The 18,505-nt window shown below is 44.8% G+C and overlaps 1 protein-coding gene across 7 annotated transcripts in view; it reads left to right on the top strand.

Annotated features, from left to right (window-relative positions):
* ARSG (arylsulfatase G) overlaps positions 1 to 18,505 on the top strand; it is a 1,341,775-nt gene that overhangs the window by 1,290,031 nt on the left and 33,239 nt on the right. For all 7 annotated transcript variants that reach the window (XM_069199865.1, XM_069199861.1, XM_069199863.1 and 4 more), the window contains one exon: positions 3,401 to 3,521. In XM_069199865.1, the coding sequence (XP_069055966.1) occupies positions 3,401 to 3,521 (121 nt within the window). The remainder of the gene's footprint in view (positions 1 to 3,400; positions 3,522 to 18,505) is intronic.

Here is an 18,505-nt window from a genome sequence, read left to right as displayed (position 1 = left end):
TGCAAAGTGGATGACTGAGTCAGACAGTTGGGAGAAGCAACTATTTGAAGGAATGATGGGCAAAGATACATTAGCACACGTGCTGATGAATGGTGGTCAGTCGGAAACAGCTGTCCCATACTTGGTCAGAACTACTGCATGGATTTGGGAGCAAGCCATTAAGAAAGTGATTCGACATGCTCTGTTTGATAAGGAACTGAAGATATGGGACTTGGCCCCGTTTCGGGATATGGATAACTTCACGTCCTTTGAAAGCTGGAGAGCAGGAGGATGTCTTGTAGCGGGGAACTTATACCCTAATGGGGGGTTATATCCTTTCAGGAGGCACAGAATACGTTTGATTCGGGCCCTGGTCAGTTCCTGCAGTATGCCAAAATGGAGAGTGTGGTCCGGGAGATCTGGTGTGGTTTCCCAGTCCCCCCACCGGCCTTGAAGGTGTTGAACGGGCTGATAAATTGGGGTGATGAGACTCATTTATTTACTCTGTTTTATAGAGCTCTTCGGGGGGATCAACCAGGTGTGGTATGTGTTGCGCGGATGGCCTGGGAGCAAGAACTGGGGGATCCTATAGAGGATACTGATTGGACTACGGCTCTGTCGCTGGTGCACACAGTCTCATGCAATAATAAGTTTAAGCTTCTACATTTCAATTTTGTGCACCATACTTATATTACACCTGATCATCTCAACAAGATGGACCTAACAAAGAGGCCGGGTGTCCTAGATGTGGTGCATTAAGTGCCTCCTTACTACATTTGGCCTGGACCTGCAGGCAGGTGCAGCGGTTTTGGTGGAGGTGGTTGGGAAGGTTGAAGAGGTTGAAGAGCTCACGGATGTGAGACTTGAAGCAATGCAGAAGAACAACATATGCGGATAACACTTAGGGAGGAAGGGGCCCTAACTGACTTGATTGCATGGGGAATGATATTTGAACGTTTCACTGTTACGGAGAATTTAAACTCTGAATGGAGCACCGATGATGTTGATTGTATAACGGAATGTATATGTTGAATATAATGGTGACAACCAACTGTGGCGATGTTGAAATTCTGGTACTTTTAAATTACATAAGGATTGGCTACATGAGGATGTTAGCTGGTGGGGGAGGCTGAGAGGAAATATTACTGCATTGGTTGCTGTTGATGCATATTCCTGACTGTGTCTGTACTCTGTCCTCAAAGAAGATATTTGTGGTGACTCGCATTGATATGCACTGTATTGTTTTTTTTGGTTCTGCATTATAAAATCAATAAAAACAGAGTTATAAAAAAATATATCAGACAGTGAGAGGGGTGTTCAAGATCTGAAAGCAACTCAAAATCTCTAGCTTTGAGTTGCTTCCAAATCTTGAACGCCCCTCTCACAGTCTGATATTTGACTTTCCAAGAAGGTCAAATATCAGAAAGTACCTCTATTTATTGTCAGAAAGTCTATTAGCCATGTCATCATTTGCTTGATATATTGGGAGTTAAGGAGCAATTTTCTGTTGAACTTCAGATTCTGAGTTGGCCTGGTTATCCACCCAACCTGGATCTCCAGAATCAAGGGATTATGGTTTGAAAAAACACTAGGGAATCTCTCTACACTGAGCTTTCTGCCTAAACCGGCAGACATTAAAAAGTAATCTAGTCATACAAATTTCTTGTGTGGGTAGGGGAAATATGTATATCCTATGTCAGGAGATTTTATCCTATCCCAAACATCGACCAACCCATGATGTCTCACTAACTGGCACACTGATCCATATACGGTTGGCACATCCAAGGTGATCAGTGACTGAGGCTTCATCTAGATTGGATCTGTGTACGGAGCATAAAGTAAAGATTACCCCCCACCTGACATTCCACTATTACCCATGTTCCTAGTTTGTCAGTGAGGCTTCTTTTCATCACACACCCATTGTTCTGGATATGCTAGATAAGATTGCTAATCCCTGAGTGGCTGATCTCTGGGATGTACGAGCCAGGAGAGTACAGCCCAGAGTTTACAGCCAATCGCTTTTCTCCCATGCTACATGAGTCTCTTGTACACAGATGATATCTGCCCTCATAGTTCTAAACCCTGCCACTGCCTTCCCAATTTTGACTTTATCATTTAACCCACACACTCGAGCTGTGCAGAAGCACAGGTACCTATGTTGCATCATTTGATCTGATTATTTGAACACTGCTCTCATTACCTATCCTCCCATACCTCAGGGGAATCTCTCTTGTTTCACTGTCCCAAATATATTTCCTTGTCCTTTGAGAATTCTGATCTTCTGTCATGATACATCCCTTCCTGTGTCTGACTTCTATACTCTTTTTTTCCTGCCCTTAAACCTCTCAGCCCCACCCTCTTGCCACATACCAACATGTCAGCCCTCACCCCACATACCTTTACCCATCCCCCCTTCCATCCACCCTAGTAAAGCATTCAGACCCATTGTTGGTCTATTGATGGTTTGCCCGCCCACCAACCTCTGCCCCGTGCCCAGTGCTCATTCCACATTCCACAGTCTTCCCACCTGTACAAGCATTTGAAAGCTTTCCCGAGCTAATAAGCAAAAAGAAAAGGAAAGAAAAAAAGAGGAGGAAATGAAAACACACAGAGGAGTGGGGAGGAAAACATAAGAAAGGAAAGGGAAAAAGAAGATATGCCTAAAAGTGACCATGAAGAGCAAACCTATAATATATCTGATATATCTAGGCTTTATAACAGAATCCTGGCTCACCTCCCTTGTCACATTTATATCTTGTATTACCCAAGTTCCAATTTATTTTGTCTAAAAACATTTTAGCCCTGACCATAGAGGATAAAAATATGACCTAGCGTTTCTAATTATCTTGAGTCTCACTAGGTTTATTAAAAAGGCATGTGCACCTTATCCTGCAATGGGTTAATCAGTTGCCTCAGCCTTCCGCTTCTGTCAACCATAACATGACAGAAGTCTGGTCTCACAAAAAGGAGCATCCATAAGCTTAGAATCTGGTACGCTCAGAATCAAGACGAGCTCTCTAAAACACCGCCTGATGCAGTAGGAAGTTCCCCAAAAAACAGAATAGCCCTTGGATTCGCTGAACCAGGGTTCGACTGTTTCATTGTTAATGGGAATCTGTGTATCTCCTGCTCCCAGCTCCAGGAATGCTTTCCCGGAGCTTGAATGCCCTTTTTAAATATACTAAACACATTTTGCGATTCAGTAAGTGCGATGTTGTATCATGTAGTTTTGAAATGAGTTGTAATATTTATGAAATGTTAGGAGTACAAGAACTTATAAAGAGCTTCACTTGACATATTGTGGTGAAACACATGTTGTATCAATAGATATATTTCCTCTTTCGCTTTTTATACATTTGCACTGACTAACTTACGGTACGTTGTGTGTTCTATATATCTTACCACACTTTGATTTCACCAGTGTTTTAGATATATTTCCCACATTGACGTTCCTGGCAAATGCGAGTCTGCCACCTGGCAGGCACTTCGATGGCGTGGAGGCATCGGACATTCTCTTTGGAGGATCACATGATGGACACAAGGTAAGTTGTGTTCCGTATGTACTTATTAGATAAATTAAGTGCTAACTGACACCCTACATGTGCTAAAAATGTCAGATTGCAATGTGGAGGGATAATATAAATACAAATGGGAGGGTTCAAATTGGCAAGGCTTTTTGAACGAAGGAGCATATTTACACTTTTTGAAGCAAAACTGCGCAAGCGCAGTTTTGCAGCAAAAGGTTTAGCACCGCCTCTTGTCATTCCAAAGCGCCAGCTGGGTGACAAATTTATGAAATCCCGCAAGCCGGCGCTCAGGGTGGGCTAGCGTCCGAAAAAATGACGTTAGCCAGGTGGTAGTGGCAGTTCATGGGAAGTGGGTTTTGCCTCAAAAAATTACGCTAGGCTGGTTAGAGGCAAAAAAAATGCCTCTAACCAGCCTTGCGTCATTTCCTGATGCAAAACCACCTATACCACATGACTCCTGTCTTAGGAAAGCCAGGAGTCATGCCCACTACCCCAGTGGCCAGCACAGGGGACCAAGGTCCCCTGGGCATGGCCATTGCACCCCGTGCCATGCAGGGGGGCACCCAACGGCACTTAATTTCTTTTTTTTTATACTTACCTACACTTACCTGTGATGGGATTCACCATCCTCTGGTGTCATTGGGGGCATTCCTGGGGCATGGGGTGGGCACCTGTGGGCCCATTCCATGGTATTTCACCATGGACATGGGTCCACAGGTCACCTAACACCTAGTCTGGCCCAGGCATTAAATAATGGGGCAAAGCAAGCTTTGTGCGTCATTTTAGCACCGGGGGATAAGTATGGGGATAGCACCATTTTTTAGATGGGAACACCTACCGTGCATCTCATTGACACAAGGTAGGTGCATGCATACAAAAATAAAATGGTGCTAACTCCAATATTTTGAAGCTAGATGTGTCTAGAGGCAAAATAAAAATTTGGAGTTAAGTTTGCGTCGAAATTGGGTAAAAAAAGAAATAGCGCAAATTCAGTGCAAACATGGTATAAAAATGCTGCTAATTATTTCTGTAGGCCCAGATAGGTCTGTACAGTTATAAAACAGTGTGCTCATCACCTGAAATAAAGGTGTCTTTTGATATGTCATTTCAGTTTGTAAACTACCCAGGAATGAGGAGAGCAACCAAAGCCAACTTTCTGTACATTAGCAAGTCTCCAGAGGGTGGTTGATTATTGGTAGAAGAGTCTGTAAACCTGAAAAATTCCCCAGCACTTAATACAAGATAAGAAATGAATTCCAAAGCTACATATGAATGAATTAAGAATGTTTCCTTGTCCAAACTTAACATATTAGTCCTAATTTAGCCTACTAATGTATATGTTGATTGCAAACAAAGGGCCATACTTACAAGAAAGTGGGGCATCACTAGTGATGCGTCACTATTCTTGTGGCCCCCCTTGCACCCCGAACGCTACCAAGGTAGTGCCGTATTTTCAGTATGGTGTACCATGGCGCATCTTAGGGGCAACAGCATAATTTTTTTGACGGTATTGTAATGCTATACTGGATTGGCATTAAAAAAATGACGCTAATCCAGTATAGTGTTAAGAGGCCCATTGAAATCAACGGGAGACTCATTTTAATGCCCGTGTTAAGCAGGCGTTAAATTATGATGCTATAAATAGTGCAGTGGAATCTTGTAGATTCTATTGCGTCATTTTAGTGATCCTCTAATGAGGGAACGCCCCCTTTGCATACATCATGCATATATTATGCATGATGTTGCGCAAAGGGTTTACAAGGTGGTGCAAACCTACATTGTTATATATATGGCGCTATGGTAGTGGCCCGTTAGCGTCACACATGGGCAGACATTTTGCTGCAAATGTTCTGCTAAGGGGCGCAAGGACCTTGTGAATCTGGCCCAAAATATGTCTGGCCAGAAAAAAAGTGTAGGGTTAGCAATAAATGTGTAAATTAGATAAAAAACATTTTGTTCTGGTTAGCATCATTTTGTGATGCTAACCCGGCATACAATGTTTGTAAATCTCCCTCCATATCTTTTACTAATGTGCTGTGACAGGAGCAGGTGCAAAATACTCAACTTGTAGTAAAGACATCACAATACTTGTGTGTTCAGGCCCTTTGTGAATGGTCTGCTGCTGCCAATGCACCTGATATATAATTCAGGTCCAGGAAGATAATCTAGTGTGCAATATATTGTTCACTGCTGACTATGCAAAGATGGGTCCCGGAAGTTAGACTCTTCTACATAGGGTCACGTTGGAATTGCAAGATAGGGACCAACCTTTGTCCATGCTCATTCTTTTCTCATGCCACCGCAGCTTCAATTTTCTGATCTTTGACTCTTGTGCATGTTTGCATACTCTGAATAGGAGGGAGCCTCATGGCTCCTTGCTAATTCATGCTGTACAAGGTGTTGATCAAAACTACCCTTACCAGGCTGATTTGGAGACTGACACTAGCTGGCTCCATTTTTCAAGAGTACAATGCCCACAGGGCCTCTGTGTCTCTTAATCACACTGCTATCTGAATCGTCACATTTTTGTAAATTCTGAATTTCTAGTAATTTCTCAAAAGGTGATTTTTAGTTCAGGAATAATATGTAAAGCAGATTAATTTGTCAGCAAGAACTGTACTAGAATACAATATCCGTTTTGTTTTTGCCATCCAAAGTTTTGACAGCATGGAGCCTTGCAGAATTCAAGAGGAAAATATTTTCAAGTGGTTGCCACTTTAAGGGAACTTTTGCCATTTTTTGCAAGGTATTCACTTACTTTGACTAATATTTTTGTTCTGTTATTTGTATAGTTTAGTGGGTTACATTTTTAGGTCTATGTTAGTGTTAGAAATGGGTTCTCTATTTGGCAGAAGTATACACCCTTGTCCAAGTAGGGACCACAATCCTAGTCAGGGTAAGTCACAACACAACCCAAATTACTCTGTGCTCACTCTATGGGAGCTTGGCACAGAGCATGCAGGCCTAACTTAGAAGGCAATGTGTAAAGTATTTGTGCAATAAATCATACAATAACACAGTGAGAACTCCACAAAAATACACCACACAGGTTTAGAAAAATAGATCATATTTATCTGAATAATATAAGGTCAAAAATACAATAGTCCAATAAGCATAAGAGGATATATCACTTTTAAAAGATTTAAAAGAGTCACCATCCTTAAGAATCAGTTTTTGTTTCTTTGTAGCACACAATACCTGGGATGTGTCAAAAATTACAACACACAGGGACCACAGAGAAGGAGATGCGTGGAAAAATAAGGTGTGCGTTGAATTTTCAGACATGGCACAGATGATGCGTTGTTTCTTTCCACGCTGCAAAGTGATGCATCGATTTCCAGGAGGGCAGACTTGGTTCCTTATTGTGATGCAGAGGTATTTTGACGCCCAGGGACAATGCGTTGAAAATCCTTGGCACGCTGGGAAAAGGAACTGGTGCTGCGTTGATCCGGTTGGTGATGCAGTGAAATTTCAGCCGCGAAGCAGGCGCTGCATTGGATTTTGGGCTGAGAAGCTGGAGCTGTATTTGACCAGTCAGCAGTGCAGTGAATTTCCAGCCATGATGTAGGTGCTGCGTCGATTTCTGAAGGCATTGCGTTGATTTTCCGATGCACAAGGATTTCTTCAAGAGGTGAAGTCTTTGTTGGCCCTGAGACTTCAAAATTAAGAGGCAAGCTAAATCCAGACCCTTCTAGAGCAGTTTAGGAGGAAGGCAGAGTCCTTTCAGCAGAGTCAGGAGCACCAAGCAGCAGGACATCAAGCAGGGAAGCAGTCCTTCAGCAGAGCAGTCCATATGTGTCCTTTTGGGTAGCCAGGCAGTCTCTCTGACAGAGACCAGGTGTAGATCCAGACGTGTCTGATTTGGTGGGGTCAGAGACCCAATTTATATACCCAAAAATGCCTTTAAAGTAGGGGAGACTTGAAAGAGTGGTTTTGAAGTGCACAAGTTCCTTTTTCAGCCCAGTCCTGTCCACCAGGATCCCTCTGGGGGGTTATCAGTCCTTTGTGTGAGGGCAGGCCACTGGCCTTTGAAATGTAGGAGAGAGCCCCTCCATCCCTCCTGCCCAGGGAGACCCATTCAATATGCAGATGTGACTGAGTGTCCTGTGTTTATGGCTGTCTCGGTAGAATGCACAAGGGGAGCTGTCAACCAGCACAGACCAGATGTGGATTGGAGATAGGCTGCAAGGCACAGATGGCAGTAAGTGCAGAGAAATGCCTGCTTTCTAAAATAGTAATATTAAATCCAACTTCACCGGTAAGCAGGGTTTTCTTTAACCATTCTGGAAATACTAAACATGACAGAGCCACTCTTTCCAGATCAGAATCTTCCACTCAAAAGTATATGAGGGCAGTTCTAATGCTAGTCTATGAGAGAAGCAGGCCTTACAGTAGTGGAAAACAAATGCATGAGTTTTTCACTACCAGGACATGTAAAACAAATAAGTGCATGTCTCGCCTTTTAGCCACATAGCACCCTGTCTTATGGGTTACCTAGGGCCTACTTTAGGGGTGCCGTATATGTAGAAAAATAGGTGTTTAGGGCTTGGGAAGTAGTTTTAAATGCCAAGTTGAAGTGGCCGTAAACTGCACACACATGCCTAGCAATGGCAGGCCTGAGACATGGTTAAGGGGCCACTCATGTGGATGGCTCAATCAGTGCTGCTGGCCCTCTAGCAGCATTTAATTTACAGGTCCATGTAGTGCATTTTACTTGGGACTTACAAGTAAATTAAATAGGCCAATTGGGTATGAGCTAATGTTACCATGCTTTTAGGGAGAGAGCACATGCACTTTAGCACTTTAGCACTGGTTAGCAGTGGTAAAGTGTCCAGAGTCTCATAGCCAGCAAAAATTAGGTCAGAAAAAGAAAAGGAGGAAGGCAAAAAGTTTGGGGTGACCCTTCAGAGAGGCCATTTTCCAATAAATAGCAAATACCTTGTAACTGTCGTAAAATTACATGTATAATCTACTTATTAAGTGGGGCTTTCAGCTACCCTTCTTCATCCATTGGTCTGTTATTATGTCATTAACATTCCCCCTCACATCCCTCACTAGAGCATGCAACTTGGTCAGTGGGTCAGTCCTCTTTAGCCATTGGCTGACTTCCCTGTGAGTGACAGCATTCTGCCCTTTCACAAGGAGCACATCCAAACACAAATTTAGACCCTGATTTATACTTTTTGATGCTAAACTGCGCTAACGCAGTTTAGCATGAAAAAGTATACTGCCGGCTAGTGCCATCCTAAGACGCCAGCCAGGTGTCATATTTATGATATGACAGTAGCCGGCGTTAAGGCCCAGCTGGCGTCATAAAAAAGGATGCTAGCCGGGTAGGGGAGACATAGGGGGAACAGGGGGTTTAGTGTCAAAGGATGACGCTAGTATGTGCAGAGGCATAAATAATGCCTCTAACCAGACTAGCGTCATTTTCTGACGTTAAAACCCCATGGACATGACTCCTGTCTTAGTTAAGACAGGAGGCATGTCCCCCAGCCCAATGGCCATGCCCAGGGGCCATTTGGCCCAGTGCCATGTAGGGGGGCCCAAGTTAGGCCCCACTATGGCACTACAAAAAATGAAATAATGTACTTACCTCTACTCACCTATACTTTCCTGGGATGGGGTCCCTCATCCTCCGCTGTCCCTCCGGTGTGGTTAGGGGTCTCCCTGGGGCTAGGGAAAGGCACCTGTGAGCTCTTTCCATGTCTCTGACCATGAAAAAAGGCCCACAGGTCCCCTAATGCCTGCCCTGTCCCAGACGTTAAATAATAGCACTAAGAAAGCTTAGTGCCATTATTTAAGGCCCCCATCCCCTGTGCTTGATTTTAGCACGGTGATAAATCTGGCACTGAGGCCATATCGTCATTTTTTGGCCAGGTACGCCTACCTTTCATCTCATTGATGCAAGGTAGTTTTCTGCAGGCAAAAAATGACTTTAACTCCAATATTTTGGTGCTAGACATGTCTAGTACCAAAATATAAATATGGAGTTAAGTTTGCGCTGAATTAGCATTAAACAAAATGACACTAATTCAGAGCAAACGGAGTATAAATATGCTTCTCCATTCACTTTAGTGCCACAGACATCTATGGCAATGTGTACTTCCGTAGACCTAAACATATTTTTGCTTTTGGCCTTTTTTTACATTAAGGATTTTGCACAATACAAGCATTAACAAAGCCAAAAGGCCAGCAACCAACGCCAGATTTTTGGCTTTGCCAATGCTTGTTTAATTTTGTCTGGCAGTTGGGAAAGCACACTCAGAGATGGACCTCTCTCTTCCTGAAGGAAAATGAGGAAAAGTGAAGTCCATCTCTAACACAAGTATAAGGTACAATCCTCTCCTTCCACAGTATAATCAGGCACAGATCTTTCCCCTCTCACGACCTAAGGGAAAGACTCCTAACTTTCCATTATAGAACTTAGGACAGGCCTCTTGACCTCAAATTTTTATCAGGAACAGAACCCTCAGAGTTCTTATGGAGAAATACTCACCACCCAAAGTGAGATACTCTGCAGGCTGTTGCCAGTTTTCATTGCATCAGGCCTAGGACTTTGAGCCATCAACAAAGAATGAAAAACATTGACAAAGCGAGAAAGCTGCTTTGAAAAAGAACCCGCAAAAGGGAGATAATGGGACAGAGAGTGTAGTATGGTGGATGGAAGATGCATGAGTTGGAGTCAAGATTAAATAGCCTTGGTTTTCAGCAATGTGGACATTCAGCGTCAGGTTTCTGAAAAAAAACATGGGGCCCCTTCACAAACAAATTAAGCACTGTAAAAAACCTACCGCAACTTCTGAACTAGACAGTCAGAATTTACGTGTGAGTCCTCTGCCCAAAGTCGGACTCTTAATTCAAAATGATGCGTACCATGCACAGACGCTTCTGGGTGAAAGGGCATTTGCACCCTCGGAAGCTCAAATCTCACTAGTACCCAACAGAGTGTCTCAGATCCAAGAACAGCTTTGCCATTGTGCAGATAAAATTCGGACAGACCAAATATTCAGGGAAATGTTTCACCAGTCCAGGCACACGGGACAGATCAGGTGTTTCCTTAGTGCCCTACTATTAATGAGGTTGCGAAACAAGATATTGATGCATCTGGGCCCAATTTATGCATCAGCGCATTGTCTCAGTTTGTACCCGGTCACATCTCTAACTTGGTGCACCCAGTAGAGACATGCACAGCGCACCTTATTACACCAGATAATATGCTGTCCTAAGCATAGGTGTGAACTCTTACAGTTTACTTCTGCCTTGTGGAGGACACCCTTGTTTGAAAGCGGTGTTCCTTCTTCCACTGGAGGCGGAAACGCCTCTGTTTGAAGAGGGGAAGACATCCACTGGCAGGCAGGTTTAGTGCATTACTGCACCAGCTTGCAAAAAGTCTCCTTGGAGGTTCCCTCTGATTCCCGTGGAGCCTTCCTCCACCTCTGTGGTTCTCCTCCAAGCAATCAGTGGGAGTTATATGTCCGCTTTACTTTCCCAGGTAGTTACGTATTCTGATAAGGTGACGAATACTGTGAAGCAGAAAGGCAGAGTATAAGGTATGTTAGACCAGACGCTTGTGGAGGAATGGCTGTCCCGCAAACCTTTTGCCTTCACCCCTCCGGTTTTGCGGAATTTGTTTTTGTTGGCTTTAGGATGCTGTGCACTTTACCTCTGCTAACAAGTGGTAAAGCGATTTTACTCGCTCCCTAAAACATGGTATATCTGGCCTACACCTAATTGACCATTTAATTTACTTCTGAGCCCCTGGTAAATGATACCACATGTACCCAGGACCTGTAAATGAAATGCTTCTAGTGGGCCTACAGCACTCTCTTTGACACTAGCATAGCAATTTTCAAACATATCTCAGGTCTGCCACTTCAACACGCAGTGTAGTTTTAAACTGCCATTTCGACCTGCATAAATACTCTTTTTGTCAGGCCTAAACTTTCCGTTTAAATACTTATAAGCCACTCATAAGTTAGGCTCTAAAAGCTCCCAGGGCAGAGTGCATGGTATTTCAAAAGTAAGAAATGCGGGTGTAAGTTTTGCATGTCCTGGAAGTGAAAATATCCTAAAGGATATTGTAAGGCCTATCTCTCCCATAAGATAATATTGGGTTACCTTATTACACTTATTTAAAATCCTCTTTAATATTAAGTCAGATTTTGAGTCACAATTCTGAAAATGCCACTTTCAGAAAGTTGCCACTTTCTTGACCCGCCCATTTATGCCTTCTACCAGTACCCTGGGTCACATGACTGTGAATGGCTCAGCTGTTGCGGTTTTTATATGCATCCCAGATAATGACACAAAGGGGACTAGGTGTCAGCAGGATGGCTGGGACGGAGCTGTGCTCTGCCTTACCTGGTTTTCAAAAGGCTTTGCCTCCTGCACACACAAATTGATCAGACATCAGGCCTGCACTGTCTTTTATCATCCAGACTTCTTGGAGCCTTGAAAAGGGTAGGGAAGAGCTTTCCAGAACCAGATGTGAGGGGTAGTATAGGGAATCCCTCCACTTAACAGCCTGACACCAGGTATGAGCATTGGACTTCCAGAGCCACTCATCAGATGACTTCTGGACCTGCGGGAGACGCAGAAGAAGGACTGCTCTGCTGCCCTCTTGCTGGAAGTACTGGCCTGCTGCCTGGGGGCATGTTCCCTTAAAACCAGGAACAGCAGAGTGACTCCTAGGGCTAGATGGCTGGCCTCCTTTGTGAGCTACAGGGACACAATGAGCTCCAGAGACATGTCCTGCATCTGCCTAGATGACCAGACCCAACTGGACCTGCATGTGTCCTGATCCCCAAGAGGTGCCCCCCCCCCCAGGCCCTGGGCCTTGGCTAGCATCAGAGTCTACTCCTGCTTATCAAACTGATGGTTCTCCCAAAATTGATCCAGGAACTTGTATCACACCACCTTGTTGCAGCTCCTGATCAGTGGCCTCATTGGAACTGAGGCAGCATGACGCAACTCAGCACAACGCCTCACACTGCAGCACCTCATAGCTCCTGATTGGCAGTCTCCCCAGAACCCACACGTTCTGAGGAAGCATGATGCAGGACCTCGCATCTCAGACCCAAGGACAACCAGGTACATCTTTTTGCAGGCCAAACTCTGACCTATAGACGGCCCACGCTCCATCACAGTCGGCCTAACATTGTGAGTTTGCCCTGGTCAGGCATGATCAGATACCCTCAGGTGGCACTTTGTGGTTTTAGGCACTGCCAGAAAGTTAAGCACAGGTTAATTTAGTGACTTTTTGTGTTTCACCCTGACAAGGATTGTGGTTACCTCAGTGGGGCTTCCACTCCCATCAACCAGTAATCCAATTTCTTACAGTATTTTTCACCCCACCAAATAACATCTTGCACCTATGACCTGCCTTATGGGCTTTTTTTAGGTCTTGGGAAGTAGCCTTGGGAAATCTTGGGAAGAAGCCTTTAGGGCTGTCCTGAAAAGCTACAGGCACCTCAATAAAATATCACGCCTCTTGGGGCTCTAGCAAGCCTTCTATTAATGAAGAGAGGTTCCTTCGCTCTGGAAGCACTGCCTCCTTTACAATCAGACCCGCCTCCTTTCTGGTGCCATAATGGAGGCAAAAACCTGTTTCCTTATGGTTCTGGGATCAAGGACTTCCTTTATTCTTCTCCCCAGCGCTGCCCAAATCACCCTGCCCTAATGTGCTCTGAGGTCGGCTTCCTTTCCTTCCATTCCATAGTGACATATTGACTATTGAAGCCAACACAGAATTGCCTGCTGCCTGCAGATCCTGCACTCCTACTGCGCTTGGTGCATTGGTGAACTAATGCTATGGATTCTAGATCTGCTGAGTACTGAGGACTACCCTCCCTGGTCTCCTCAGCAGCTATACCATTTTCGATTAGTATATCACAGGACCACACAAGCATCTGCCTATTGCACGCCAGTGCCACATTCTGCAGTACGTATGAATTTCAAATGGCTTTCCTATTCTTAGATTCAGTTTATTCCGAGTGCCCCGTAAATACACTATCAATACTAAGGTGGATCCAGGTATCTCCCAGACAATCTTTTTCAGGAACAAATAGGGTGTTTGAATATGTTAAGATGTGCTTTTAAGTGCCAAAAGTGATGGATCTTGGTTAGACGTCCACAGATCCCCAAACAGGAAGTCCTGCCTCTGCTCATGTCTTGCGACCACGGACAGTCTGCTGACTAAACTAAAAATAAACAAAGAATGCAATTTGTTAAAATATATGTGTTCATCCTTCCTCTAAAGAGTTCCTTGGCTCACAGTGTAAACCGCTGCAAAATACATTACTTGACAATTGTGTCACCATGCAAAGGATGTAGATCCGCTGATCCAGATTTATTTTCACTTTTTAAAAGGATTTTCAACAACAAACATCTTGCTATTAGAAAAATAAGGATTAGTGGGAGAAAACCTTAATGAGACTGGAAAATAAGCTTAGGAATCTATTGTTTGTTTTGTTTCAATTCAGCCGGGTGCAAAGAAACATAATGCTAGGCATGTCGCATGTAAGGACATAGCTTTTGGAGAGGGGGTGCTTCAGAGGGGGAATCTTATGGGGTGGAACACCCCCGAATAATTACCTAGTCGGGTCTTGGCCTGACAATAGCAGTCGGATCAGCCAAGAAAATAGTTGCCAAGTTATCATGCAACACATATCCTGCAAAATGTTTAAACCTTGTAATTAACAGCCGAAGTGTTTCAACTTGGTATTTCAGATTATATAACTGCAATAGACAAATATTGAAATGATATTTTTAACACAGGAACTTTGAAATATTCATGCCTCTTCGCATCCTTACGACTATGCCACTTGTGAAATCAGAGGCAAGTCAGATGGCACGTGTAACTAGTACGTGTTCCTCCACTCATGCATTTGAAAGTACTATCATATGAGATAATGAAGAAAAAGGAGACTTGGTGAAATAAAATATTTGCCAAGGATCACACAATGTGTTCATGCAGGGAAGCTGAGATTGATCCTAGTGACCTAAGAATTTATGTATGATATGCAGGCATGGCAGAGGGCATGGGTCAGATAGGGCCCCTGCCCGTCACTCACTTCACATCAGTGTGCCAGCAGCAGGGCTTTATGTGGGTTGCCAGGCCTCACATGCAGCAGTAATTCAAAACTGTCTTTGAAATTGGTCTCTAGTGGATCGTGCATTCACGTGCTTCACAAGCAAGCCATAACAATGATGCATTCCGTGTTTGCATATCATTTAACTTCACCCTGCGCTCCCTAAAAGTATTTGTTTCCCCCCCACGAGTTGTGTTTCTGCAGTTTTTTCCATGTGGCATATGTCCTTTTCACGTGAACTGAGTCACCGCTAGGCATCTGAGTGCATTTCCGTTGTGGGCCAGGGTTCATGACTGGTCAAGAGGGAGAGCTGAAGTGACAGTGAGAGTCTGAAGGTAGTGTGCGGGTCTCACAGTGCCTGGCAGTGAGTAAGGTGTTTAGACTTTATACACATACAATCCGTGGTCTCTCTGCTGAATGCACAGCATGACGGTCACAAGTGCACCACTTGTAACTGTTATTTTACTGCAGTGTGTGAAGAAGGTGGGCAACTCAAAATCTTGACTGCACCAAGAGAGAATCAATAGAGTGTGTAAATCTTAGTTGGTCGGATGTGTGTGTACGACATGATCGAATGAGGAGATGAACAGAAGACAAGAGTGACATGATTTTGTGAAGAGGAAAATGATGATGTGTGAGATATGCAGCTAATTTCAGAGATTTTTAGGAATTAAAACTCAGTAATGGTGTAACAGGATAGGAGAGGCAGAAGGAAGTGGTGTGAAGTGAGGTCGAAGTGACTGAGACACTGAAGAGCACCTCCTTATCCACATATCTTAACTATGTTTAATTCTGTCTGAACTTTTCAGATCTGAAACACTTTCAGTTCTAGTTATTTACAAAAAATCATAGTTGTTATTCATTTATTTAATACTGCCAAAAAACATTCGAAACGCCAATGGGTCTGGCTTGTATTTTCTAGGTGCATCTCTGTTGTTGTGTTATATGTCTGGATGCAATAACATACAGCTCAGAGAGAGGCCCGAAACACTGAGAATTTTAGTGTTCATTACATAGGCCATGCCTTTTGGTATGGATTCCTAATTACACTTCTTTGTCTATGTCCCTTTTAAAGACTCCCCTCTTTTTTCATTCCACTTAAAGCACTAGCCACCTAGGATGATAACCACAGTTGTCTGATCCATACACAGTGTTGTACCTTCATGCTGCTCTCGGGCCTTATGTGTATGCTTACACAATTGGGGTATGGTGCTTCAACTATTGAAATTGACTCTTAATTTATGTTTTCACCATTGCAGCATCAATATTCCTCTATTTGAATCCACAGGTGTATATGAGAAGTATCACAAATAGGATCTGCATTCTAGTGAGTTTATCTGGAGCTGTGAGGGTCTAACAAAATGTATTTTTGTTTAATTTCGCCAGATTCAAGTCAGATCTTCAAATCCACCAGCACAGCATCATTTACTATGGGGTGGTTCTATATCTCCTCAGAGAATAGCAGAACAAGCAGGTTTACTTTACCGAAGGTCATTAGCATCCCAAAGATTTGTTTTTATATGGGGTCTCTAGTTGGCAGTCGGTTTGCACCCTGTTCAAGTAGGGACCCTCACTCTAGTCAGGATAAGGGAGATACCCGCTCAGATAAACCCTGCTCACCCCCTTGGTAGCTTGGCACAAGTAGTCAGACTTATCTCAGAATCAATGTGTAAAGCATTTGCACATAACACACAGTAATGAGTGAAAACAGTACAAAAGGACACCACACCAGTTTAAGAAAAATAGCCAATATTTATCACTATAAAACAAAACCAAATGCGATAAAAATCCACCATACAGTAATAAAAATCTGAACTCTGCAAGATTTACTCAAAAATGCAGTTCCTTGAAGTCGACAGCTCCACCTGGGGCTATCACGGTGTTGTGATCAGCATAACCAACAGTTCAGGCCGGCCACGGCGTTGTGAGCCAGTTACGGTGTTGGGAAGTCCCACAAACAGTACCTTGGATTTGCAGGGCATTGGGATCCTCGCGGTGAGCTCCGGAGAGCGGCGACGCTGACGTCACGGTGTTGGTTCCGGAGTCGGTGCAGGAGTCGTTGGGCCCTTGCGGTCACACGCGTTGCAGATCGAACTCCAGGCTGATGAAGTCAGGTGTATCGGCGTGGATGGCGTCAGGGCTGCGGTGCAAAGCGTGACGATGCGACGTGCGGTGCCCACAGGTCACGGTGCAGGCAGCAGCTCGTGATGGCGTCCAGCTGAGTCGGTCAGACCAGGGCTGCGGTGTGAAGCGGGGCGGTGCGACGTGCGGTGTCCACAGGTCACGGTGCAGGCAGCAGCATCATAGTTTCTGAAGCGCTGTCGTCACTAGGCCCAAGCCAGTGGTGCGGGACGGGACGGTGCTTTGTGACCCTCACCAACGGTGTCCACAGGCCACGGTGCAGGCAGGATGCCTGGTAACGACACAGGAGTCGATGGTGCTGCATCGGTGGACCGGGCCTGCGGGTGTGGGACAAGACGGTGCTTTGTGTACCTCACCAGTGGTGTCTACAGGCCACGGTGCAGGCAGCAGCGCCGGTGTCAGCAGGAGCGGCAGCATCGGGGATGCCCAGGCTGCTGTGTGAGCAGGCGATGCCAGAGTGCGGGGCCCACAGGTGGCAGTGCGAGCAGCAGCTCGGTGAAGTCATCCGATGACGGTGTCGGAGAGACCAGGGGTGCGGTGCGCAGCTGGGCAATGCAACTCAGTGTGGCGTCGACAGGTCACGGTGCAGGCCAGCAGCTTCGTTGGCAGCGTCACAGTGGTTTCTCCTCTTGAACAGCACAAAACACACAGTTCCCAGTGCTGCAGGTCAAGGAAACTGAAGTATTTTGTGTCCCTGAGACTTACAACAGGAGGCAAGCTTTTCTCCAAGCCCTTGGAAAATGTTCTCAAGCAGGACACACAGCAAAGTTCACCCTTTGCACTCTTTTCAGGCAGAAGCAGCAACTGCAGGCCAGTCCAGCAAAGCAGCACAGCAAAGGGACAGTACTCCTCCTTCAGCTCTTCTCCTTGCAGAGGTTCCTCTTGATTCTAGAAAGGTTCTAAAAGTCTGGGGTGTTGGGTTTTCTTCTTATACCCAGTTCTGCCTTGCAAAGTCTCAAGTGTTTTCAAGATCCTTCCTTGTCCAGGCCAGACCCAAGACGCACACCAGGGAGTCGGAGACTGCATTGTGTGAGGGCAGGCACAGTCCTTTCAAGTGTGAACGACCACTCCTCCCTCCTCTCTAGCTCAGATGGCTCATCAGGATATGCAGGCTACACCCCCGCTTTCTTTTGTGTCACTGTCTAGAGAGGTGCAAAACAGCCCAACTGTCAAACTGACCTAGACAGACAATCCACAAACAGGCAGAGTCACAGAATGGTATAAGCAAGAACATGCCTACTTTCTAAAAGTGGCATTTTCAAACAGACAATTTAAAAACCAACTTTGCTAAAAGAGGTATTTTTAAATTGTGAGTTCAGGGACCCTAAACTCCTTTTTTTATCTGCTCTCAAAGGGAATCTGCGCTTTAAGATAATTGAAAGGCAGCACCCATGTTAACCTATGCGAGTGATAGGCCCTGCACAGTGAAAACTGAATTTGGCAGTATTTCACTGTTAGGACATATAAAACACACTAGTATATGTCCTACCTTAAATATACCCTGCCCTGGAGCTACCAAGGGCCTACCTAAGGGGTGCCTGACATGTAGTAGAAGGGAAGGTTTAGGCCTGGCAAGCAGGTACACTTGCCAAGTCGAATTGACAGTTTAAAACTGCACACCCAGACACTGCAGTGGCAGGTCTGAGCCATGTTTACAGGGGTATTAATGTGGGTGGCACAACCAGTGCTGCAGGCCCACTAGTAGCATTTGATTCACATGCCCTAGGCACCTCTAGTGCACTTTACTAGGGACTTACCAGTAAA

Source organism: Pleurodeles waltl, chromosome 7 (assembly GCF_031143425.1).
Source record: "Pleurodeles waltl isolate 20211129_DDA chromosome 7, aPleWal1.hap1.20221129, whole genome shotgun sequence".
Lineage (NCBI taxonomy): Eukaryota > Metazoa > Chordata > Amphibia > Caudata > Salamandridae > Pleurodeles > Pleurodeles waltl.
The sequence above is the reverse complement of the archived record's forward strand: the minus strand, read 5'-3'. Positions and strand labels throughout refer to the sequence as shown.